Raw genomic sequence first — 27,267 nt, forward strand, 5'->3', positions numbered from 1 at the left:
TGCCACCTTAGAAAACTGGATGGCAAATTTCAAGTTGCTTGGACAAACGATAGCTTAGATACAGTGTTTTTCACTTAATATACATTTATAATTATGTCTAACACAAAAACACATCCACAAATAACAATGTTTACATGGAGAAAAAATAAACAGAAATCTATTTTTTTTATAATAGTCATTAATCATGCTTACACACATTTTGTGTCACACGTAGATATTTAAACCAAAGAATAGGTAACAAAATGTTAACAAGACCTTCAAAACCTTTTGTTGAAATGTATATACAGAATAATTAGCTTTCAGTGTAATTAAATATAATTTCATAAGTGGAATAAAAAAAACCTTGAATGGTAAGATTGGACTAAGTTTGATTTAAAATGCAATAACTGTTTTACCCATAGATTGTCTGTAATAAGTGCTCTTTTGCTGTCATCTAGTGGTACAATGACAAAACTTGAAGGACTTTAAATGTTGTTTATTGGTTTAGAATCATGTCACGTGTCTGAATAACTGAGGTTTTAAGTTTTATGCAATCCTGCTACACAGTATGTTTTACCCGCTACACGCTATATTTTGTATCTGCCTATATCATCTTAATTTGTTGTAATTCCACTACTATTTTAATATTATAATAGTAGGGAAAACTAGTAAAGTTATGAATACTAATAAAGTATTATTCATACTATGATTATAGTATACATAAATATGCACATACTATTTCATATTGTATTGCTATTATTAATATTTTAAAATATAATGTATTATTTTATTCTATAAATTCTATATTGTATAGAATTTGTACTATTTTAATAATGTGTAATTCATTCCTTTTTTATTAACGTTTTTATTCACTTTTATATAGATGGCCTACTGCTGTACATTATTGTTTGCTATTGTTTACTGTCAACTCTCTTCAAGAGGTAAGATCTGGAGCAACTCTAACACTTCACAACGTACATGGAAACAAATAAAACTGTAAGAACAAAGAGGATTCCAGCACTTGTGATAAAGGAGATTCATGTATTGATAATACAGCTCTTTTTGTACCATAAAATAATCAGTTTCCTTTAATACTGGAGTTTTTCATGCCGTAAAATTATAATAAGTTCATAAATATAAGTTCATAATACTGTTTTTTTTATCCGAGACAGTTGCATCTGTTTATTTATATATATATATATATATATATATATATATATATATATATATTTATATATATATATATATATATATATATATATATATTAGTTTAAAAATACAAAGCAAATATCGTCAACTATAATTGTGACTAGTCGAAACGGTTATCTCTTATTACCATTATATACGGATACATGACGCAAATTTTAGAGATATCTACATCATTAGAGATATCTTCATTGAGTTTTGACTAGTCAAAATACATTTACAGAGATTTCTAATTTTCATTCTGACTATTCAAATTATAATTGTCACTCGTCAAAATATAATTAATTTAAATATATTTATAGATAGTAAGAATAAAGGTTGAATTGCTAAAAAGGCTTGCCATAGGCGGCCGCATTTACGTTAACCGTGGCATGCGCATTTAGCTGTGGCAGGTATCCATTTTACCCCTGCAGCCAGTATGTCAAAAACTTATATAACGTCCACACTTATTTGTATATTGTTATCACCGGAACTAAACCGAAAAGAAAATGAATGAATTAATGAATCTCTGGTATTAAGCAGTGGGTTAAGAAATCACTTCACCTTTGAAACCCTGAAAAATAATGACGATTACCTACATCACAACCATCTTGGATCACCTTGGGAACCCGCGTTCTAATAATGACGTTACAGAACGCGGGGTTCTCAGGCGCACACACACACACAGTTTTCAGTAGTAATCTTCCAATTAGTTCAAGCACAAAAAGTATTTACAGCTGTCAGATCGAGTTTGTGAAAGAAGCTCAGTGCGAGAATTATCGAGATTTATCAGCTTTGCTATTTTAAATTTCCGTATTTACTTGTTGTTGAAACTAACAGAAATGGAGTACATTTGGAAGATGATTGGTTTTTTTAAGGGGGAAACAAGCAATTGTTCCCGCCCTGAAGCAGAAAACACCAGCTCAGGTGAGTTTACTATGACAAGACTCTTCATTTCTCCAGTTCTAATTTAATAAATGTGGTCCTTAAAATACAGTTATACACAAAATACACAAAACCTGCAGTGGTAATTGTCTAGAACTGTGTTGTTTTTGTCGTATGTAATATTCCTGTAATGAACTGTATAACTTTCATATATCTCTAATATTTACCACAGTATTTTGTGTACTGTAATGTTCTCCAGGTAAAATGTAGTATTTCACATTTTTGTAGTATTTACCACAGGACTTTTTGTATTGTATGTAATATTCCTGTTGTATTCTTGTGGCAATGAGTTGATATATTTCCTCATGAAAACAACAGAAAAATCACATGCATAACTGTAAACTGTTGTGATACTCCACTATAGAAAGTATGTCACAGATAATCACTTGTCATTGTCTTCTAGGAACATTTTAATACCATAAAAAATATAAAATCTATTTATGTTGTGAAAATTGAATAAACGGTTTACTGTATTTAATCCACTTTAGGAAGCAGAGACAGAAAAAGAAAAGTCGATGAAGCTTTCCAGAATGATGTAAATCAGGAGGACTTGATGCCAGCAAAACGCCATAAACCAGCACAGTTCCCTGATGACAGTGAAGAACCCAGCACCAGCTCAGGTCAGTTTACCATGACAAGACCCTTCATTTCTCCAATTCTACTATGATCAATTTGGTCCTTAAAATACAGTTTGTAAAGTTGAGCAATATCACATGACTGTTGTTACTTATTGTGATTCAGAAAGAGTGTCATGGGTAATAATTTAAAGCCATCTCTCACAAAAATATCCTGTGGTATTTCATATGATAAATCAGAAGAACAAAAAATTGGTGGTTATTGTGTAGTACTGTGCTGTTCTTGTGTAAGGTATTGTTGCATGTAATATTTCTGTAATGTTCTTGCAGTAAATAATAGTATTGCTTTAATGTGTTTTTAATATTTACAACAATACTTTGTATACTGTACAACAAAATCCTGTGGTAAAACCTACAAAAATGAGAAATTAATACCCCATTTACCACATTAAATTTTAAGTAAATTAAGTAGGATCAGTAAAGTAGGATCAGTAAAGCCCCTCTGAAGCCCAGTTTAAAGTGTTAAATTGGGTTTATGCAACCGTTCAATTACACAAATGTGTAAAATGCCTAGAAACAACCACAGTGTCTAAAAATCCTTTTGTCTGAAGAAACTCTGTCACAGAGAACATTTTAATACAATAAAGATGATAAAATCTATTTATGTTATGAACATTTTATGGAAAACACATTTTGTATCTAATCCACTTTAGGAGGCAGAAAAAGAAAACTCCAGGTGACTTTTCAGGATGATCAGGAGGACTTGATGCCGGCAAAACGCCGTAAACCATCACAGTTCCCTGATGACAGTGATGAACCCAGCACCAGCTCAGGTCAGTTTACTAACACAAGAATACACTTTTCTTCAACTTCGTTAAACCAAAAAAAGATGATATTTTGAAGAAAGCTGGAAACCTGTCTTCATTAAATTCCATAGTATTTTTTTTTCTTGTCGGGGTTGAGGGGGGCTGGTGTTTGTGGGAGTGGAGATTGGCGGGAGTCTGATAATAGTCATAAAAAAAAAAGACATATGGAGTGCAAAACTAGCACTCAAAAAAGCATAAATCTGGTAAAAATTGGTAAAATAACAGGCATTATATATTAACTTAAGGGGAAAAAGGCGGTAGTTCGATGTGAAATCAGACATTGAGGAACCCCCATATTGCCAAAATGGCCTCATCCTCATTTCATAATTTACCTCTGCAAATATTCAGCTGAGAGATTGGTCGTTGCAAAGTTTTGACTATTTAGGGTCACCCTATACCGAGTAGTAATGAATGAATGAAGATTACTAAAATAAGTGATCATCTGTAATTAACCCTTCCATATTTTGATCCACTTTAGGATGCAGAGGCAGAAAAAGAAAAGCCAAGGAAGCTTTTCAGGATGATGAAGATCAGGAGGACTTAATGCCGGCAAAACGCCATAAACCAGCACAGTTCCCTGATGACAATGAAGAACCCACCACCAGCTCAGGTCAGTTTACCATGACAAGACCAAGATTGTCTAGTACTGTGTTGTTTTTGTCGTATGTAATATTCCTGTAATGAACTGTATAACTTTCATATATCTCTAATATTTACCACAGTATTTTGTGTACTGTAATGTTCTCCAGGTAAAATGTAGTATTTCACATTTTTGTAGTATTTACCACAGGACTTTTTGTATTGTATGTAATATTCCTGTTGTATTCTTGTGGCAATGAGTTGATATATTGCCTCATGAAAACAACAGAAAAATCACATGCATAACTGTAAACTGTTGTGATACTCCACTATAGAAAGTATGTCACAGATAATCACTTGTCATTGTTTTCTAGGAAAATTTTAATACCATAAAAAATATAAAATCTATTTATGTTGTGAAAATTGAATAAACGGTTTACTGTATTTAATTCACTTTAGGAAGCAGAGACAGAAAAAGAAAAGTCGATGAAGCTTTCCAGGATGACGAAAATCAGGAGGACTTGATGCCGGCAAAACGCCATAAACCAGCACAGTTCCCTGATGACAGTGAAGAACCCAGCACCAGCTCAGGTCAGTTTACCATGACAAGACCCTTCATTTCTCCAATTCTACTATGATCAATTTGGTCCATAAAATACAGTTTGTTAAGTTGAGCAATATCACATGACTGTTGTTACTTATTGTGATTCAGAAAGAGTGTCATGGGTAATAATTCAAAGCCATCTCCCACAAAAATATCCTGTGGTATTCCATATACTAAAACAGAAAAACAAAAAACTGGAGTGGTTATTGTGTAGTACTGTGCTGTTCTTGTGTAAGGTATTGTTGCATGTAATATTTCTGTAATGTTCTTGCAGTAATTAATAGTATTGCTTTAATATGTTAGTAATTTTTACAACAATACTTTGTGTACTGTAGTAGTGTCCATTTTAATATGGTAATAATTTAACATTTTTGTAGGTTTTACCACAGGGTTTTGTTGTACTGTATGTAATATTCCTGGATTCTTGTGGTAATGAGTTGATATTGCCTCATGAAAACAACAGAAAAAGCTTAAATCTCTTTGAATGAATGAGCTCTTATCTAATTCATTTGATTATTTCTTTATTTAGTTTCAAACAACTAGAATAAATCATTTAACAGAACTAAACTCATTCCATTCTTTTCCATAAGACATGTTTCTGTTTTGCAAATCTAAAAGGTGGCTTGTTTCCTTTTTTTGAGTGTAATGAGTTAATATTGCCTCATGAAAACAACAGAAAAATCACATGCATAGCTCTAAATTGTTGTGATACTCCACTACAGAAAGTGCTGTGGTGATCCTGTCATATTTTGCTCAGTTTATTTGTTCTGTGGTAAATTTATTTTGTTCAGCAGGACAGTAGGATCAGTAAAGCCCCACTAAATCCCAACTTAAAGTGTTAAATTGGGTTTATGCGAAATGTGTAAAATACTTAAAAGCAATTACAGTGTCTAAAAAATTATTTTGTCTGTAGAAACTCTGTCTCAGATATAATCACTTGTTAATTGTTTTTAAAGAAAATTTTAATACAAAAAAATTATAAAATCTATTTATGTTAAGAAAATTTTATTTAAAAAAAATAAACTATTGTATCTAATCCACTTTAGGAGGCAGAAAAAGAAAACTCAAGGTGACTTTTCAGGATGATCAGGAGGACTTGATGCCGGCAAAACGTTGTGAACCAACACAGTTCCCTGATGACAATGAAGAACCCAGCACCAGCTCAGGTCAGTTTACTAACACAAGAACACACTTTTCTACAGCGTCGTTAAAGAGATATACTTCACCAAAAATGAAACTTCTGTCATCATTTACTCACACTTTACTTGTTCCAAGCCTTTTTTATTTCCTTTTTTCTGTCAACCAAAATAGATGATATTTTGAAGAAAGCTGGAAACCTGTCTTCATTGAATTGCATAGTATTTGTTTTCCTGCTGTGGAAGTCAATTATTAGAGGGTTTCAGCTTTCTTCAAAATATATTCTTTTAGTAATAATAATCTCATAAAGGTTTGGAACCACTTGAGGAAGAGTAAATTGTGAGTAAAACATGACACGCTGAAAAACATAAATCTGGTAGAACTTGGTGTAAAAACAGGCTATATATCAACTTAAGGGGAGAAAACCAGTCGTTCGATGTGAAATCAGACATTGAGGAACCCCCATATTGCCAAAATGGCCTGATCCTCGTTTCATAATTTTCCTCTGCAAATGTACTGAGAGATTGGTAGTTGCTAAGCTGCGACTATTCGGGTAGTAATACCGAGTAGTAATTACCGAGTAGTAATATGAATGCAGATTACTAAAATAAGTGATCATCTATAACTAATCCTTCTATATTTTGATCCACTTTAGGATGCAGAGGCAGAAAAAGAAAAGCCAAGAAAGCTTTTCAGAATGATGAAAATCAGGAGGACTTGATGCCGGCAAAACGCCATAAACCAGCACAGTTCCCTGATGACAGTGATGAACCCAGCACTAGCTCAGGTCAGTTTACTACCACAAGACCCTTCATTTCTCCACTAAATTTGGTCCTTAAAATACAGATTGTAAAGTTGATCAATATCACATGACTGTTGTTAATTATTGTGATTCAGAAAGAGTGTCATGGGTAATAATTCAAAGCCATCTCTCACAAAAATATCCGGTGGTATTCCATATGATAAAACAGCATAACCAAAATAACTGGAGTGGTAATTGTGTAGTACTGTGTTGTTTTGTGTAAGGTATTGTTGTCTGTAATTTTCTTGTAATATTCTTGTGGTAATGAGTTAATATTGGCACATGAAAACAACAGAAAAATCACATGCATAACTGTAAATTGTTGTGATACTCCACTAAAGAAAGGGCTTTGGTGATCCTGTCATATTTTTCTCAGCTTATTTGTTCTGTGGTAAATTTATTTTGTTCAGCAGGACAGTATTATCAGTAAAGCCCATTTTTAAAAGGGATATCACAAGGATAGGAGTGTCAAATTGGGTTTATGCAACCGTTTAATGACACAAATGTGAAAAATGCTTAGAAATAACCACATTGTCTTTAAAATCCTTTTGTTTGAAGAAACTCTCTTGTCACAGATTATAATCACTTGTCATTGTCTTCTAGGAAAATGTTAATTAAGTATAAAACATCAAATCTATTTATAATTTGAAAATAAATGTTTGTTGTATCTAATCCATTTTAGGACGCAGAGGCAGAAAAAGAAAAGCCAAGAAAGCTTTTCAGGATGATGAAGATCAGGAGGACTTGATGCCGGCAACACGCCGCAAACCAACACAGTTCCCTGATGAAAGTGAAGAACCCAGCACCAGCTCAGGTCAGTTTACTACCACAAGAACACACTTTTCTTCAGCTTTGTTAAAGAGAAATACTTTTCTGTGGTAAATTAATTTTGTTCAGCAGGATCACTAAAGCCCATTTTTGTTAGAGATATATCATGAATAGGAATGTTAAATTGGGATTTGCAACCATTGATGACACAGCTATATAAAATGCATAGAAGCAACCACAATGTCTTTTGGTTTGAAGAAACTGTTACATATTATAATCACTTGTCATTGTTTTCTAAGAAAATGTTAATTAAGTATAAAATATCAAATCTATTTATAATTTGAAAATAAAACGTTTGTTGTATCTAATCCATTTTAGGACGCAGAGGCAGAAAAAGAAAAGCCAAGAAAGCTTTTCAGGATGATGATGATCAGGAGGACTTGATGCCGGCAACACGCCGCAAACCAACACAGTTCCCTGATGAAAGTGAAGAACCCAGCACCAGCTCAGGTCAGTTTACTACCACAAGAACACATTTGCAACCATTCGATGACACAACTATATACAACTAATATATAATACACAGAAGCAACCACAATGTCTTTTGGTTTGAAGAAACTCTGTTACAGATTATAATCACTTGTCATTGTTTTCTAAGAAAATGTTAATAAAACATAGAATATCACATTTATTTACATTATAAAAATTGAATAAAAAGTTTATTGTATTTAATCCACTTTAGGGGGCAGAGGCAGAAAAAGAAAAATGGAGGAAGCTTTTAAGGATGATGAAGATCAGGAGGACTTGATGCCGGCAACACAGCATAAACCAACACAGTTCCCTGATGGAAGTGATGAACCCAGCTCCAGCTCAGGTCAGTTTACTTCCACAAAACACACTTTTCTTTAGCTCCACTTTCAGTAAAGAGAAAGTTTTCTGTCTCATCACTGCTGACAATGAACTGAAAAGTTTCCAACAACTTTCAAATACATGTAACTGAGATAACCTTCAGGTTAGAGACTATTTCAATAAGAGCACAAGAGATTTAGAAAATATAGAACCAACATCAGTGTGGGTATTTGCAGAAACTTACAAAAAGAAGGTGAATAAGAAATTAGTATCTATAAACTATTCCTGTCTGACATCAGCAAAGAAACACTCAGCCATGTATATGAAATAGAAATGGGAAAAGGAAGCTAATGTAATTATAAGAAAAGAGGTATGGTTATCTATGTGGAAAACACACATGATCACAATTAACCCAGATTCAAGGGAATTTATTTGGAAAAAATAAATATTTTCCAACTTGTAATAAAAAATGGTGAATGATGGAGAAAATGTGGAAATGCAATGGCTGATCATTTTCACATAGTTTAATATTGTAATATTATTCACCCATTTTGGCAAGATCTGAAAATAGAGATAAAAACAATAATGGGATTGAATCTGGAATGTAATTTTAAAACTATGTACATGGAAAATAATTCTTCAAAATAACAAAAAATTATACATATCTCCTTATTACACTGCTAGTAGTGCTGTGCGTCATTTGTTTAACCCTTTAAGGTTACGTGCTGGCTGACTGACTGACAGGTGCGTGATGTGTGAGGCCAGCAAACACGATGTATAGCTGTTTCACTTTACTTCAGGACACATTAATACCGCTCTGTAGGTCTTCAAAAATATTCCTAGCAAATCTAATAAATGTTGGAGACGTACTTGTTAAATAAATGCACTATATCGTTCTTCAGCATTGTTTATTTGAGAGCGCACAAGAAGATCTGCACTTGAGCAGCATATTTGAGGGGTTGTGCAAGAAGTTTTGTGCATGAGCAGAGGAAATCAGCGCGCAAGCAAAAAGATTGGCATGCTTAAAGGCTATTACATAAATGTGATCTCAAGTTGTAATACTGCGCTCACGACATTTGTCATTGTAATAACGCCACAGGTAGTTGGTAGATCTGTATAAAAAAGGCCTGCTTTCACAGCTGGAAAAAATCCTACAGGAAACACTGCTTAGGAATTTAAGTAAGATTGTATCCAGTAAAGATATATATGAAGAGTCCAGATGCAAAACCCTCTAAACCCATCAGACCACTTTTTTTGTAATAAGCTTTTTCTATCAAACACCTATAATTAGGTTCAAACAAGTCATTTTCTAGATAATGAAAAGGTTATTGGTTAGTAAATGAAATAACTTTTTTTTTTTTCAAAAATGTCACTTTAGACAATTCTTTGGTTTTTAACAAGGTATATTTTCTTTTGCGTTAAAACCAGCTAAATCTACTTGTGCTTTTTATGCAAAACCCTGTAAATCCACAAATTGGGACAAAAAAGTATAATTTGTTGCAAAATCACTAAAGAAGCAATTAGAAATTATTTTACCAAACAATAAACACATACACAAACCTCCTAAAATTAAAAATACAGAAATCTGTCAAGTAAGTGGCAGTTCATTCCGCTGTGGTAACCCCTGATAAACCAGGGACTATAAGGAAATCTGTCAAGTAAGTGCATTAATCAATAACATTAAAATTGACATTACTTACATCTTAACATTATCATTTCTGAATGACATCCTAACTTCTTTCGTGAAACAATGTTGCCGTTTAATGTAAAGTAATTCGGATTCATTTAAAGTAGCGTCACTGCGTAAAAAAACATGAATGCATGCTGCACTTCTGACTGTAAAGTGTGTTTTCTTTTTCTTATAATGCACAGAGTTTTGAGGCAAGGGACATTTTCATTTGCCATTCACTGAAATTCAGACAGGCTCATAAACTTCATCAAACTCCATCTTTTAAAATCTAAATTAATAAAACAGTCTGCTCATAAAAGCCCGCGTATCAGAGCGTTGTTACATTTAAAACATTATTCGATTCACAGCTTCTGATTGGTTCTCGGGACATAGCGGGTTTTGCTGTCAAAGGCAAGTGGCGTTTAAAGGCTTTTGCAAACAAACTGTTATTTCTGAATGTGTGGATACTGGGATTTAGATGAACATGTACTATGTGCCTAAAGCATTTGCTTTATGTCATTAGCTCATTTTTGGCGGAAGTGACGTTAAGCGGCTTTTGCATCTGAGCCCTTCATATATAAAAAAAGAAATAGTTCAGCCAAAAGTGAAGATGCTGAAATTGTTTGTTGCCTATACACAGCTTGACACAAACAGATATGCTGATAATGAGACTGAACGCTATGAATGCACATGCCCTGATCTGCTCATCCACAGAATAGGCAAAGCATTATTGTAGACAAAGAATCAGGAGACTAAAATGTAGATAAAAAGATATAAAATAACCAGAATTCATTTATGTTATAAACCACTACTTTGAGCAATTCCTTCATTAGATCCAGAGTTCAGAGCCCATGCTTTCAGGCAAGTTGCATGGTGCAGCAGACCTGTCAGATTCTGCTTGTGTCAAGCTGTTTTCATTGATGAAATCAACACTGAGAATATAAATATTGTACAAGTAAAATAAGCAAAACGTATTGTGATATTCTTATTGGTTAACACACACACACAAAAACAGTTTGAAGTGTTAGTTGTTGTTGAGTGATGTGACATGAACTATTGACACTCCCTGCTTCTTTTTTTGGTTTAATCTTTTACCATTTGAAAGTGCCTTCACATTTTTAATAGTTGAAAATATTATAAAATATAACAGATATTGTGAAAGATTAAATCCCTGCTGCCTAGATGCTTGTCTGACAGTCACAGATCATGGAGAGTGAAACTTAAATGTCAAGGAGGGTGAATTTGTTCAAGCATGTCAAAATATTTACCAAAAACATTTTTATTTTCAGTTACAGCATTAATTACATGAACGCATGCTATATACCGACTGAGGGGGAGAAAACCAGTGGTTCGATGTGAAATCAGACATTGCGGAACCCTTAATAGCCAAAATGGCCTGATCCTCATTTCATAATTTACCTCTGCAAATATTCGACTGAGAGATTGGTAGTTGCGAAGTTACTGAGTAGTAATGAATGAATGCAGATTACCAAAATAAGTGATCATCTGTAAATAACTCTTCCATATTTTGATCCATTTTAGGATGCAGAGGCAGAAAAAGAAAAGCCAAGAAAGCTTTTCAGAATGATGAAAATCAGGAGGACTTGATGCCGGCAAAACGCCATAAACCAACACAGGTCCCTGATGACAGTGAAGAACCCAGCACCAGCTCTGGTCAGTTTAATACCACTAGAACACACTTTTCTTCAGCTTCGTTAAGGAGATATACTTCACCAAAAATTCTGTCATCATTTTCTCACACTTTACTTGTTCCAAACCAGTCGGTACCAATAGCCTAGTGGTTAAGTGTGCCGACATATAGCACCATGGTGCTCATGGCGACCCGTGTTCGATTCCCGACTCGAGGACCTATGTCGACCCTTCCCCTCTCTCTGGTCCTAATACTTTCCTGTCTGTCCTCCACTATTCTATCCCAGTAAAAGGTGAAAAAAACATAATTATATACTTGTTCCAAACCTTTATGATTTTCTTTTTTTCTGTCAACCAAAAAAGATGATATTTTAAAGAATGTTTGTGGGAGTGGAGATTGGCAGGAGTCTAATAATAATAATAAAAAAATAAATAATCACATATGGAGTGCAAAACTGACACTCAAAGCATAAATCTGGTAAATATTCATGGCTTTTTAAAATCATGAATGCTGGGGGATTCTTTCACTTCATTTGGGAGACAATTCCAAACTTATGGAGCATAGAGCCTAAAATAGTCCTGCCAGATCGCATCAGGAATACAGAGTGAAATTCTAAAAGTCCAGCGCTAGAAGAGCGTATAGCAAACGGTTTGGATTATATTTTGATAAGCAGTCACTAAAGGGGTGAAAACCAGTAGTTCGATGTGAAATCATGTGGAACCCCCATATAGCCAAAATAGCCTGATCCTCATTTCGTAATTTACCTCTGCAAATATTCAGCTGAGAGATTGGTCGTTGCGAAGCTTTGACTAATCGGGTTCACCCTATACTGAGTAGTAATGTGAATGAACGCAGTAGAGCTGCACAATTTATCGTAAGAAGATTGCAATCTTGATTCGACCCCCTAGACGATCTTAATTCAGCATTTCTACGATTCTGTCAATCATATTTTCAAGTTCAGGAGAGAAGCAATGATAGTCGCACAAGTCCTCACATTGTTTTACATACGTTGTTCAGCAACATGGACACCTCCAAATGGTGTTAAAAGTCACATGCTGTATTTACAAGATAAAATTCACCTCAAAATGTCATTTCTGTCTTTGTCATGTTTTTGTGAGTGCAAAATCATTCGTGACGTGAGCTGACCGTCAGCTGTTACCACAGAAAGGGAGGGAGCGTGGGCGCACGCCTCTTAGTGAAGTTTACTTAGTGAACAGAACCTGCATAAGCTGTGAATAACAGGTAATAAAGTTGTAAATAACAGTTTGTGGCACAGAGTGATCGTTTGGGAGTCGCGCAGGCAGTGAACCGCTCTTAGCAGTGAAAATGAAACCGAAAGCGTGCACAGTGTTGCCAGCCCAAACAGTATCCAAAACCAGCCGAAATGCAAAAATACCCACCCAGTCTTCTGTATTCACGAAAATGACGTCAGTGACAGATTTTAAGCAGAAAACTACAGATTGTAAGCATATGTCTGAAGCAATATTTCAACATCAGAACTATCATCAGCATTGATGACCAGAACAAATCTAAAGTCTGTTCAAGGGAACCATTCCAAGTCTATACAAAATTAAGCATTTTAACTTACAGTACAGATACACAAAGCCTATTGCTGTTTTACCACATGTTTGAGAATGACAATAATAATAGCCCACTCATATCATTCTTTATTTTACATCTACAGACTCGTGAGAAAATCCTGATCTTTATTTTAGGCAAAAAAAAATTTCGATTCTCATTTTAGCCAGAATTGTGCAGCTCTAGAATGCAGATTACTAAAATAAGTGATCATCTGTAATTAACCCTTCCATATTTTGATCCACTTTAGGACGCAGAGGCAGAAAAAGAAAAGTCGAGGAAGCTTTTCAGGATGATGAAAATCAGGAGGACTTGATGCTGCCACCTCAGTTCCCTGATGAAAGGGATGAACCCAGCCCCAGCTCAGGTCAGTTTACAATGACAAGACCCTTCATTTCTCCAATTCTACTATGATAAATTTGGTCCTTAAAATACAGATTATTAAGTTGAGCAATATCACATGACTGTCGTTGATGATTGTGATTCAGAAAGAGTGCCATGGGTAATAATTTAAAGAGCCCATATTATACATGAAATAGGGTCATATCTTGGTTGTAAGGGTCTCCAACAACAGTCTAATATGCATGCAAGGTCAAAAAACACTTTCATGGTCTTATAATCTGCATTTATTTTTACCTAATTATCCCAGCGACTCCTGTATGAATCGTCCAGTGATTCATTTGTTCCCAAACCCCTCCTTAGCGCGGAGCTAATCTGCGCTGATTGGACCGATGACAGTCTGTCGCGATTGGTCGACTGCCTTCAGTCAGAGAGGGAAATGACCAATAGCTAATCAGCAATTTAAAAAGTAATCACAGTTCATACACGCTCGATAGTGTAGGCGTGGATTTTAGCTGCCACACTATGGCGAGTGGATAGTGCCACGGATAACCGAACGAAGGAGACAGTCGTGTACTCGCCATACCACACACACACAAAAACACACACACACCTCCGGATGACAACGCTCCCGCTTCAGCCCGCACCCGCCAGGTTTTAGCCTGAGAACCCGCTCCGTTTTCTGCCCGCCGCGCCCGGTCCCGCTAGAGCGGAGAACACAACCAAATATCACCCAGTATACAGTCCAGACAGCCAAGCTGTCTGTATAAAAACACACACACAGCACAAAGTACACAAAGCTCGTTCGTTCGTTCGTTCGCTCTCTCTCGCTCTCTCTCTCTCTCTCTCTCTCCCCGCGCCAGATTTCTGCGGCGCGGGAATACATTTCCGAATAAATCGCGGGAGCAGAACTCTAGCACGGAGCTCCATAAACAAACAGCACGCGTCGCGTTTTTAACGTGACTTTGCACGCGATAAGATAATATATCCAGTTAACCTGATACAGTACACGCGGTTACAAGTAACAAATCACAACTAAATACATTTGCAAGCTAGAGTAAACGAGGCAACAACTTTAACCGCACGTACTTACACTTGAGAAATGGTAGAAACCCATCCTGACGTCCATCAGTTACTCTTTACTGATCCTTCCTTTAACAAACTCAGATGAAGTATTCTTTGTAGCATGTAGCTTCCAGAAGTTTCCAACTGCTTGGTTATAATGCTGATGTTTCATCTTTGGGTAGAGACTCAATATATCCATCTGCAGTGTGACTTCAATCGACCGGCATGTTTGTGTGCGTGTGTTTGTGGGTGTGTGTGTGTCTGGGTTTCTGCGTCAGAGGGCGGGGCCTCAGGTTTGAAATCTCCCGGGTTTGCGCGTGCACGTGAATAACTTGGTTTCGTTCGTACGTCATGGCGAAACACCTAATGAATTGGTATCAAGGCGACTCGTTTGAAGCACTATGAGTCGACTCTTTTATAGATGAATCAACCGTTTTAAACACTGTATTCTTACAGATTTAAGCCTTAGCTGGATACTTCACTTCACTTAGAGCTGTGTTACACACTACATGGAGGGGAATTTTCAAAAACCCATAATATGGGCTCTTTAAAGCCATCTCTCACAAAAATATCCTGTGGTATTCCATATGATAAATAGAAGAACAAAAAACTGGAGTGGTAATTGTGTAGTACTGTGTTGTTTTTGTGTAAGGTATTGTTGCATGTAATATTTCTGTAATGTTCTTGCAGTGAATAATAGTATTACTTTAATATGTTTGTAATATTTACAACAATACTTTGTGTACTGTAATATTCTCCAGGTAATATGTGGTATTAAATTCACATTTTTGTAGGTTTTACCACTGGGTTTTGTTATACTGTATGTAATATTCTTGTGGTAATAAGTTAAAGTTTAAAGTTTAAAATACTTTTGTTTGAAGAAACGGTAACAGATTCTAATCACTTGTTCAAATAAAATAAAAATTAGAATATGATATGTATTTATATTATAAAAATGACTAAACTTTTTATATATTTAATCCACTTTAGTTGAAGAAGCTTCTCAGGTTGATGAAGATCAGGAGGACTTGATGCCGGCAGCAAGCAGTGAACCATCACAGTTTCCTGATGAAATTGAAGAACCCGGCACCAGCTCAGGTCAGTTTACTTTGATAAAAACAATGTTGGTGTGTTTACATGGAGCCTTTAAATTGGTTTAAAAGTTTAATTCGAATGATAAATGCTTCATATAAACACCTCAATGGAATAAACATGGTCAAACCAAATGAAATTGTAATCAGTTTGAAAGGGTGGTATAAACCTTGCCATATTTGAGTTTTGTTGGATATATTCAGGAAGCATGTTTTCTTTGAGCTGATCCAATTAAAAGTTCAGTTCGTATATCTGAATGTTTTTGTTTTTGTAGTTTTGTATTAAATAACAAAATTGTGTTCATGTGTAGGAATATTAAAAACTGTGTGTATGGAATTCATCATGATGTGGAATTAGATCAAATCAGTGACATGATAATTGTAACCAAACCATGAGACCTGTGAAGGTTTAGACCCCTAATAAATAATATCTGTAGCTTAATGTGTGTTTAAGTCATGTAAGTGGAAGTGGGTGGAGTCAGGGGTGAACGCGATTCAAGGAATGTTTATGCTGAAGAATGGAGGTGCTGGAATGGTGTAATAAAAACAAGCTAAAGCTATAAATGATGGGTCCTGTTCATCTCACAATAATAAACCTTTGTTCATTGTAATCCACTTAAGGAAGCAGAGAAGGAAATGCTGAGCAACATTTTCTGGATGATGAAGATGATGATTCCTCCTACGACGAGGATCCAGATTTTTGTAGAAGAGACACCGGCCCAGGTCAGTCTTTATCGCAAGACCTCACATTTCTCCTGTAATGTCTGTAACATGGTATCATGTTTCTCCTGAAAAATCTCCAGTAAATTCTGTATAGTTTTGAATAGTGGTGGGCAGAGCGAGGATTCATGAAACACTGAAACAGTCAAAGCAAATGTGTCTCTACAGTGAAATCTGTTGGTCTGAAACCGCTTTGACAGAGAAGCAGTTGAGGAAATATAATATGTCGTGTAAAACATTCATTCCATCAAGTGATTGGAGAGTGGATAATGTTCACATCTGGAATGCAGTTGTCATGAGTTTGAATCCAGGGCAAAGCATGTAATAAACATTTAAAATATGTGGTTTCATAGTTTTGTTCTTGTAATGTGTTCGGTCTGACATCTGAATAAACTCTTTGTAAATAAATGCAAAGTTTAAGAGAAAGAGTAGGAAGGTCCACAAGCCAGGATTTGAACTCAGAGCATCTGCAATGTGCTGTAGTTACAGTACATGTTGCCGCACTGCCCACTAGGCTGTGTGCGATTGTGTGGATTTTCAGTCAATCAAATGCAGATTTAGAAAGGATGTCAAGTCTCCGGTCACCGAATGTATGTGACACGTGTGTTTTAGATCAGTGTTTCAATAGTGCTGAGCAAAGGTTAATCACGGTTAATCACGTCATAAAAGTTTGTTTTGACATAATATATGTGCGTGTGTTATATAACATATATGTAGTGTTGGGGATAACGCATTACAAGTAACGTGAGTTACCTAATAATCTTACTTTTCTAAGTAATGAGTAAAGTATTAAATAAAAAAATTTTTTTACTATTTGAAAAAATGTAAAGCGAGTTACTTCTTAGTTTAATTAATTCACTTTTTAAATAATAAATTGCTGAATTCAAATTAATGTTGAATGAGAATTTTCTCTCAACAGAAACAGATAAAAACCAACAATGGAGAGTCTTACATTTCAGTGATGGAAATATTCCCATTATTCTCAAAACATGGAAGAAAAGGAAAAGGGGCTCGTACACACATAGAGAGACACGAACGTGCTGGTGAAGTGTGTGTGTGGGTGTTTATAGCAGTTTGACTAATAAATATGAATTTGTAGCTAAATCTATGTAAATCGTTTGCATGCATGTGTCTATATATATAATAAATATACTATGATTAATCGTGATCAATTTTTTCCCAGCACTAGTTTTGAAACATCTGCGCTTCGGCATCTGGAGACCAAAATGTCAGTTTTGGCATTTTTAAGTTTTATATTTTTGTCAGTAAGCAAACACAGTTTTATAGCACGCTGAACCTCAACAGAAATATATTCTCCTACTATCACAGTAAGACAAAAACAGAAATGAGCAATCCTGGTAAACTGTCATAATCCTTTTGTTTGTTTTTCAGGATCTCCTCTTGACAAATATGAGCTTGGAAGGAAGCTGGGAAAGGGAATCTATGGCACTGTCTACGTGGCAACACGCAAATCTGATGGAAAAAAGGTAAGTCACTTTTGCTGCACATGTTGTTTACTTAATTTTTTCTTCTTGTAAAGAGAGTGGTGTGCATATGGACGCATGTCCATGTTGGATTATACACATGTATTATTGGATTTATTATGATTGTTTTTTTCATTGCTTTGGGGAAAAAATATTAATATTTTGTTTCTTTTGCAGGTTGCCCTGAAATTCGTTTATATGCCGAACTGTTACATAAATCGGAAAGTAAGTAAACACAACACAAAGAATATATCTGAATATGTGTTGAATCTATATTAAACACATTATATTATACAGTTATAATTGTGCAGATACATTATACAGTTCACATGCTCTAACCTTTTTCTAATATTTTTCTCTAGCCTGGGCGTGTCTTTTACCCGACTTCGGAGGCCAGAATATTGCTTGAACTGAAGAAGCCTTCCTTATGTCCCCACATCATAGAGTTGTATGACTTTTTTGAAGTGGAGGAATATGATGTTTTGGTCATGGAGTACATGCAGCCGAGTATGACCTTGACTGCATTCTTCAGGAGAAACAATGGTCCCTTGACTGAAAGTGTAGCGCGACTCTTGATCCTGCAGATCCTACTTGCATTAGAACACTGCCTGGAGCATGGCATTGACCATAGAGCAATCTATGAAGAAAACATCCTGGTGAATCCAAAGACCCTTCAAGTCAAGTTGATTGGTTTTGGCTGCAGTGATTACATTGCCGGCGACTTAAAACCGCACGCTGGTAAGATGCTTTTCTCTTCACCTCTCCTGCTGAAACCTCTGGTATTGCTGGTCACCGGCAGTTCTAGATTTTACAATTCATGCTGACTGTTATGCTGGAGAATTTGCACTGATTGTTTTTTATTTTTTAATGCTGCTTATTAATATCCCAGCTTATTGATCTCCTACTTTTACATTGACCACTTGTAATGAAATAGTTTTGATGGCTTAATTATTATAAATTGCTGTTCTACTCTTCTAACTCACAAATCTGTTGCTTACAGGATTTGACCAAATCTACTGCAAATGTATGTGGCATTCTCGTCTAGTAGAAGTTGGTTTCTTGAGGAATGCACATTTTGCTCTAGAAGAAACTGTTGAGTGTGTGGCAAGACTCCTGGCAAGGATGGTGAATGGATATTGGCCCCTTCGCTCTATGGTTGAGTATCCAAGATTTCACCCCAGTGTATCCAAAGGTGAGACAATAACTTAACAAAGTGCTGTTCAGATATAATTGGACAGTGTTGTCAAGACTGTAAAAATGTGAAATTAAGTCTAACTTCATATACAGTTTTCATGTTAGGCATGTGAGAACATACAGGATTAATCAATTCTCTCCGTTTCTACAGAATGCAGAGATCTTCTGAAAATGTGCTTCGGTTTCAATGTTCACGATGGACCCACTTTGGAGGATATTATTGATCATAAGTGGTTCAGCAAAAAGATAGACACCTGATCGACAGAAACCACTGGCACACTCTGGTAGGCTTATTGACACTTCTGGTGGCACATCTGGAGGGCTTGATCGTGGATATGGTGCAGGTCCAAGTAGGTCACCAGGCAGATGTTTAGACAGCCAATAGGATCAATGCAGAGATTCGTCTATACCTTTAATTAAATGACACAACATCTGACGCACAGAAGCCATTGCGCCTGTTAATATGCTTGGCGACTGGTGTCAGTGGATAGCGGCATGTGCCACTGGAGCTTGTGACGTGCGCTAATGCGTTGCGTCCTGTGTCACTGAGATTGTCGCAGTACATGCCGCTGTGTGGCTCCTCTAGTGGTGACTGACAGCTCCTGCTGCTGCTGCTGACGATGCTGACTGCTGACTGAGCATGAAGTAGGTTGTGTAACACACACACTTAACAACAGAACAATATTTCATTAATAATATAAAAACCGCCAAAAATAATATTTATTACATTGCAGAGTTTGTTTATACAAAATACTGGGCTTAGAAATACTATTATTATTACTGCACTGTAATGCTAAAACAGCGTAAGATAATTTGTTTAAAGAAAAAATCTGAAAATAATGTAAAATATGTAGTTTGGTTTACTTAAAAATCACCAAATTAGAGATTTTACTTAAGTGTTTTATTATTTTGTCGTTCACTAAACATACTGTAATGTAATTGTGCTAATGTCAGCAACACTGCTTATAAAAATGAAATATAATGCAAAAAGATAGAAAATATAATTATAAAAACTTATATAAATTATATTAGAATTATAAAAATTCTGTAAATTAAAATGATCATTTCTAAGTTGTAATTTGAAGATTTGAGAATGCACAAAAATTATAAAAAACATATTTGAAAATAATTTTGATTGAAGCAAAAACAAAAAATAAATGTGTAATTTTTAAATGTTTAGTTTTCATTTAGTTCATTTCACAAAGTAGAAAGTGCAAAAACATCAATTTGCATGAGAAGTGCAGTTTTATACATAAGTTTAACATGAATAACTAGTTGCTTTCATTTAGTTAATTATCCACTGGAAAAAGTAAAGTGAGGAATTACTGGAATAGCTGTACGTGATACAATATCCTAAATAAATGAACTAATACATTTAAAGGGACATGAAACTTATTTTAAAATACAGAAGCCTAATATTGTTGTACAAATGAACACTGCAATGTACGTCGACATCACTTTGCATTTTCACCGTCACACATGACAAAAATGAATATTATTAATATTGTCATAATTGAACTTTATCACATAATTCACTTTTTTGAAACCACTAAAAAATAGTTTTGTTGTCATCTGGTGTGACACCCTTATTTATTGTTTATTATTATATTAATTATATATGGTCATTATATAACTAATGCATTAACTAGTGTGTTCAATAATGTATTAATAATTAACTCTAGTGTTTAGTTTACATGTGAGATTTAGTATTGCTGATTAGATGGGTTGTTCATTGTCAGGTCAGGTTATCTAATCCATGATCAAATGCATTAATGTATGTGTAGGTAAACGTTATGTAATTATAAAGAATGAATGTGAAGTGGTGCATTAGAAGACGAGTAAGTTAACATTAACAAATAATATGTAGTGTTGAATAATAGTCATTTCTCAGCATCAGTTCGTGTTACATCATGTATTAAATAGCAGATTAATATATGTTTAGTTAACATTAACAAGGATTAAGTGTTGCATAACTGATGTGTTGTTTACTGGTAATTCATGTTACCTAATGCAGTAACTAACATTAACTCATACTCCCTTATTGTAAAGTGTTCCCAAGACATTTATTATTGTAAATTAGTTATACAAACTATGTTTAATATGCTTTTAAAATATTCTTCAACTTAGAAACACGTGTACATATAAATATATAATATATAGTTTATTTAAATATTTAGATGAAATTTATATAAATATATTTTTAAAAGAATTACAATTTCACAGGAGGGCTAATCATTTAGATATTTTATAATAATTTGAATACTATATGATTATTATTTTGTTATATATTATATCATTTTGATCTGTACTTAATATAATTGTCATACAATATTGTAATTATATTTAATATTAATATAATATGAAATATTGTTCTGTCATTGAGTGTGTGTGTTACACAACCTACTTCATGCTAGAGATCTGCACGGAACTAAAATTTGAATCCCGCTCCCGCCAGGTTTTAGCCCGAACCCGACCGCTCCCGCTTATATTCAGCATTTGTTGTCCCGCTGCCTGCCCCGCCCCATTTTCTACCCGCCGCGCCCGATCCCACTCAAAGAGGGGGGGGATGAGAACAAAACCGAAAACCACCCAGCTATACAGAGTCCAGACAGCCTATTACAAGCTGTCTGTATAAACACACAACACAAGCATACACACACACACACACACTAGCACCAAGCACACACACACACACACAAGCACGAAGCACACACACACAGGCAAAGCTCTCTCATTTATGCGCACACACACACACTTCTCATATGCACACACACATACACATACACACACACAGCAACAACGAAAAACATAGCATAATGCTGTCTCATTCACACATGTACATATGCATGCTCGCTCGCTCGCTTGCTTGGGTTGGGCGCTATATTGCTAGACGGCCCGCTCCCGTCCAAAATACAACCAGTTATCGACCGCTCCCGCGCTTTATTCGGAAATGTATTCCCGCGCCGCAGAAATCTGACCTCTGCAGACCTCTACTTCATGCTCAGTCGGCAGTCAGCATCGTCAGCAGCAGCAGCAGGAGCTGTCAGTCACCACTAGAGGAGCCACACAGCAACATGTACTGCGACAATCTCAGTGACACAGGACGCAACGCATCAGCGCACGTCACAAGCTCCAGTGGCACATGCCGCTATCCACTGACACCAGTCGCCAAGCATATTAACAGGCGCAATGGCTTCTGTGCGTCAGATGTTGTGTCATTTAATTAAAGGTATAGACGAATCTCTGCATTGATCCTGTTGGCTGTTTAAACATCTGCCTGGTGATCTACTTGGAACTGCACCATATCCACGATCAAGCCCTCCAGATGTGCCACCAGAAGTGTCAATAAGCCTACCGTCCATGATGGATACTCATACTCATCAAACCCTCCATCATCCAGACTACAGCTTCACCCATTTGTATTCATCTGAAGTGAATGTAACTGAAACTGCTTTAATGATGATGTTTGTATTAAACTGAAGTGAATAAAACTGAACTTAATTGGTTTTGATTTAAGTAGAACTACAGCAGCATTTGACCTCCACTCTCCTAAAATTGACTTCATTCTCAGTTCTTCATCTATGTTTAGCTGCTTTGTCACAGTCTACATTTTAAAAGTGCTCTAGAATTTATAATGTCTTGACTTGGTTCTCAGTATCTGTTCCTGCACCACACGGCTCTTAGATAATCAGCTTGATAGATGAGAGCTTTATGCATGAACTGTGTGGCTGACGGTAATGTGCAATATTGCAATGGGTTAGCTAGCTAGCAAGGTCAGCTGTGATCTTTTAAGTTGTAACAATAACACTATGAATGCTAGTATTATAATGTTAATTAGTCATATGTAAAAGGCATTTGCATTATGGATAATATCTAGATTTAATGGCAATACTATTTTGAATATATATCAATACAGGGAACGTTCAAGGTTACAGAAGTAACCCTTCGTTCCCCGAGGAGGGGAACAGAAGTGCTATTAAGTGGATTTGATCTTTGTGAAAATCCACGAAATGGGAGGATTCAGTTCAGAAGCCGCTTGTCTGAAAGAGTATTGAACGGGCCAATAAATTGGCAGCGTAAGCTTGCACAGGTGTGCTTCATTGCCAATTATCCCAGCATATAAGCACACCTGGAGCAAGCAAACGCCATCCTTTTAAGCTGAAGATACTTTCAAACAGCTAAGGGACAGTCATTATGGCGACGGAGTATAGCACTTCCGTTCCCCTCCTCGGGGAACGAAGGGTTACTTCTGTAACCTCGAACGTTCCCCTTCGGTTGGGGAACTTCAGTGCTATTAAGTGGATTTGATCTTTGTAAAAAACCACGAAATGGGAGAACTATGAAAAGCGACATAATGACTGCACCTTACAAACGCCCCCGATGAGGGGACAGTCAAGCAAGCGTGACGCACCCATATGATGGGAGGCGCGGCCCTCCAACGTGTCCCTGGCCCTAATTTATCCTACTTCAACAGAAGTCTTACGGATTTAGATATATTTTTTGGGAAGTTGTGAGCATCTAGAAAATTCTAGGAAAATACGACAGTACGTTGGGAAGCGTGCAATCCCGATAGGGAGGACGCTGCGGAGGCCATCCATTACCCAAGGGGGGATAGATGGCAGAATTTACATATGGACTAGCCCTAAAAAGGGGGAGTACGCATAGCAAAAGAGTGGTTAACGGAGAGGGAAGACACAGGTCCGCCCAGGGGGGGGACTTAACCGTGGCGGAATAAGCATATGGGATCGCCTAGTGGGGATCACACATAGCAGGCACCTATACACAAAACGTGGGCTGACCAGCGGGCAGACCTACAACATAGTGGGCCAACAAGTGACTCCTCCGCTGAGTCAGTGCTGGGGGCCACGGAGGAATCTGCAGGGCTCACCTGACGGGGAACTTTACTGACAGATAAAAGGCGCACGTACCTCCGTGTTAGGGAGAATGGTGCAGCAAGCGTGTTTCAACACCCTACCAAATTGTTTCCTCAATCACCAAGGGTTACCTAATACCCTTGAGGAAACCGGCTCCACTCGCAGATTGTAAAACCTTGCAAATGTGTTGGGTGTCACCCAGCCCGCAGCTCTACAGATGTCTGTTAGAGAGGGGCCGCGTGCGTTCGCTCGAGAGGATGCGAAGCTCCGAATGGAGTGCGCACGCACTCTCGGGGGACATGGCTCACCTCAGCTCTGATAAGCGAGAGAATGGCATCCACAATCCAGTGGGAAAACTTATTTCGGTACGGCACTTCCCTGCTGCCGACCGCCATAACAGACGAAGAGCTGCTCAGATAATCTAAACTCTGAGTGCGGTCCGGATAATACGCAAAACGCGAACTGGACAATAAAGAAGGGCTGGGTCTGCCTCCTCCGAGGGCAGCGCTTGCAGGCTCACTACCTCGTATTAAAACGGAGTGGTAGGAACCTTGGGCACATATCGCTGGCGGGGTCTCAGGACGTGAAAGAAAGCCAGCCCAATTACAGGCACGAGTCACTGAACGAAAAATGCCTCCGGGTCCCCGACCCTCTAATCGATATCAACGCGACCAGCAGAGCTGTCTTCAGGGACAGAAAGATACTGAGTCGAGGATCGAAGGGATCTGACGCGGCTTGTGTAGCGAGGGCGAGATCCTAAGAGGGCATGAGAGAGGGCGGGGTGATTTAATTCCCTTAGCGCCCCTGAGGAACCGGATGATGAGGTTATGCATTCCCACGGTGCTGCCAGCCACCGCGTCATGAGAGCGGAGATGGCAGCCATGTAACCTTGAGTGTGGAGGGCGACAGCCTGCTCTCCAGCTTCTCTCGGCGTAAAGAAAGCACAATGCTGATCTGGCAAATTACGGGGGTCTTCTCTGCGAGAGACACACCATTCAGTGAATAGACTCCACTTCAGGGCATAGGCGCGCTCTGGGAGGGGGCTCTAGCCCGAGTGACGGTATTAGCCACCGCAATCGGAGGTTACCTAAGTCTTCCTCGTGTCTAAGGACCTCCAAAGATCGGCGAGGGTGCCAGATGGTGCCCTGTCCCTGAGAGAGTAGGTGCTCTCACGAAGGGACTGCCAGGGGAGGGCTATCGCGAGGGAGAGCTCTGATATCCAGGTCCGGTTGAGCCAGAGGGGCGCAACCAGCAACCTGTTCCTCGTCCTCCCTGACCTTGCACAGTAACTGCGCGAGCAGGCTTACTGGGGGAAACGCATATTTGCGCATGCCCCGAGGCCAGCTGTAAGCAACAGATCGATCCGGCTTTCCCGAATCGCGCCCATATCAGCTGAACAGACTCGGGGTGGAGTCTCCATTCTCCAGGACGTAAGGCTGCCGTGAGAGCGCATCGACTGCACGGTTGAGCTTGCCTGAATATGAATGGCGTGCAGCGATTTCAGCCGCGGATGACTTCAGAGGAGCAGACGGCGGGCGAGCTGAGACATGCGGCGAGAGCGCATACCCCCCATACGGCTGATATACGCCGCCGTACTGTCCGTCCTGACCAGCACGTGTTGCCGCTCCAGCACCGGAAAAAAACGGTGGAGAGCGAGGAACACTGCCAACAGCTCCAGGCAATATGCCAATGCAACTGGGTACCTTTCCACAGGTCCGCAGCTGCATGCCCGCAACGCACAGCCCCCCAGCCCATGTTGGAAGCGTCTGCTGAAATGACAACAAGACTGGACACCTGTCCTAGAGACACCCAGGTCTGTAGGAACGAGGGGTCGCTCCAAGGGCTGAGGGCGCGGCGACACAGCGCAGTAACAGAGACTCGGTGTGCGCGCGCGTGCAATGCGCGTCTGGGGACTCGATCGTGAAGCCAGTGCTGAAGTGGTCTCATATAGAGTAATCCGAGCGGCATGAAGCGGCTGCCATATGCCCCAGGAGCCTCTGAAATAGTTTCAGTGGGACCACTATTTTACTGTCGAGCTCTCTCAGACAGTACAGCATCAGCTGAGCGCGCTCTCCGGAGAGGCGCGCTGCCATGGTGACCGAGTCCAGCTCCAGCCCGAGAGAAGAGATCCTCTGCACGGGGGCGAGTTTGCTCTTTTCTCGGTTGACCTGAAACCCCAAAAGGTGGAAGTGCCGGAGCACTTTGTCTCTGTGCGTAATCAATTGCTCCGAGAGAGGGCAAAAATCAGCCAGTCATCAAGAAAATTGAGTATGCAGATGCCCGCGAGCCGAAGGGGCACTAAGGCACCCTCCGCAGGCTTGGTGAGGACCCGTGGAGACAGAGAGAGCCCGAAGGGGAGGGCTTTGTATTGCCAAGCTCTACCTTTAAACGCAAACCGCAGAAACTGACGGTGGCGAGGAAGAGTGGAGACATGGAAATACGCGTCCATCAGGTCTAATGCTGCAGACCAACCCAGAGGACGAACGCACCGGAGGATGCGCTTCTGCGTGAGCATTCTGAACGGCAGCTTGTGCAGACATCGGTTCAAAACGCGCAGATCTAGGATTGGCCGTGACCCACCGCTCTTTTTGGGCACGATGAAGTGTGGGCTGTAAAACCCGCTCTCCATCTCGGCTGGAGGGAGCGACTCGATTGCATCCTTCGCCAGGAGGACAGCAATCTCCTCTCGCAAGACAGGGGCGGACAGGAGGCTGACCCTGGTGAATACACACCCGTGACTTGGGGGGCCGTTTCGCGAACTGAATCACATAGCCGAGTCTGATTGTGCGTATGAGCCACCGCAAAGAGCTGGTCCGCACTAACCAGGCAGGCAGAGCTCTCGCTAATGGACTCATCGCTACAATCGCTGGGTGTGCTGATCCGGGAAGCGCACGGGTCCCATGGAAAAGCTGGAGGTGAGATATTTGCTCTCACTCTGCACCCGAGCTCCGGAGGGGAGGCTCGAGGGGTGGGAGAAAGGAGACCGTCCTCCCAGCGCTCGTGAGCCACTGGCGAAACGCACCGAATCTGCAAGCTAAAAAGCATAGCGTCCCAGACTGGCAGATTTCGGGCTGTCACATCCGGGGAAGTGGAAAAGTGCCCTTTCATAATGTTTTCATGGCAGTAAAAAAGTGCCGTTGGAAATGGGGCCCCGCACTCCAGCGGGGAAAGAGCAAGTTCCCTCTTCTCCAGATGGCCTGTCCCAGGGACGCTTCGCGGTCCGTTGCCGGACTTAGCGGCGTTCTGGGCAGGGGGGATTGCCTGCTTCCGAGGTGCTCGACGCGCTCGCTTCGCCAGAGGCGTGTGGGGGGGG

The 27,267-nt window shown here is 38.6% G+C and overlaps 2 protein-coding genes across 17 annotated transcripts in view; one reads left to right on the forward strand and one right to left on the reverse strand.

Moving 5' to 3' along the window:
• Positions 1 to 14,852, reverse strand: part of epg5 (ectopic P-granules autophagy protein 5 homolog (C. elegans)) — a 1,176,376-nt gene extending 1,161,524 nt beyond the window's left edge. For 3 of the 4 annotated variants that reach the window (XR_015490518.1, XR_015490517.1, XR_015490516.1), the window contains exon 1: positions 14,620 to 14,850. Coding sequence is in view for 1 of the 4 variants with exons in the window: in XM_087252760.1 (XP_087108886.1) it covers positions 14,620 to 14,655 (36 nt within the window). In the remaining 3 variants the exon portion in view is untranslated. Of the gene's footprint in view, positions 1 to 14,619 lie in introns of all 4 variants that reach the window. The other variant, XM_087252760.1, reaches the window with a different exon arrangement.
• LOC147844096 (uncharacterized) lies at positions 1,537 to 22,576 on the forward strand. 13 transcript variants are annotated; one of them, XR_015491539.1, is made up of 20 exons: positions 1,537 to 2,091; positions 2,598 to 2,729; positions 3,398 to 3,517; positions 4,029 to 4,160; positions 4,589 to 4,720; positions 5,780 to 5,899; positions 6,526 to 6,657; positions 7,355 to 7,486; positions 7,819 to 7,950; positions 8,183 to 8,314; positions 11,501 to 11,632; positions 13,438 to 13,554; positions 15,582 to 15,689; positions 16,304 to 16,405; positions 17,795 to 17,889; positions 18,064 to 18,111; positions 18,249 to 18,624; positions 18,887 to 19,078; positions 19,232 to 19,434; positions 22,246 to 22,576. XR_015491539.1 is itself a non-coding variant. In XM_087253895.1 (20 exons), exons 1-19 carry the CDS (start codon positions 2,007 to 2,009, stop codon positions 19,336 to 19,338), a joined length of 2,526 nt encoding a protein of 841 aa, XP_087110021.1. In that variant the 5' UTR covers positions 1,537 to 2,006; the 3' UTR covers positions 19,339 to 19,364; positions 22,288 to 22,576. The 13 variants fall into 13 exon arrangements, 10 of the variants coding, with proteins under 10 accessions (XP_087110021.1, XP_087110020.1, XP_087110019.1 ...); XM_087253895.1 differs by having other exon boundaries at positions 19,232 to 19,364; positions 22,288 to 22,576; XM_087253894.1 differs by having other exon boundaries at positions 19,232 to 19,364; positions 22,310 to 22,576.
• The last annotated feature ends 4,691 nt before the right edge of the window (positions 22,577 to 27,267 follow it).

Source organism: Danio rerio, chromosome 5 (genome assembly GCF_052040795.2).
Source record: "Danio rerio strain M-AB ecotype USA chromosome 5, GRCz13ab, whole genome shotgun sequence".
In the NCBI taxonomy this organism is placed as follows: domain Eukaryota; kingdom Metazoa; phylum Chordata; class Actinopteri; order Cypriniformes; family Danionidae; genus Danio; species Danio rerio.

Bases quoted from the DNA above. Each gene is read 5' to 3' on its own strand.
- LOC147844096 (XM_087253895.1), top strand. From the start codon at position 2,007: ATGGAGTACATTTGGAAGATGATTGGTTTTTTTAAGGGGGAAACAAGC. The intron at 2,730-3,397 runs GTCAGTTTACCA...AATCCACTTTAG, and splicing joins AGAACCCAGCACCAGCTCAG to GAGGCAGAAAAAGAAAACTC. The intron at 19,079-19,231 runs GTGAGACAATAA...CCGTTTCTACAG, and splicing joins TCACCCCAGTGTATCCAAAG to AATGCAGAGATCTTCTGAAA.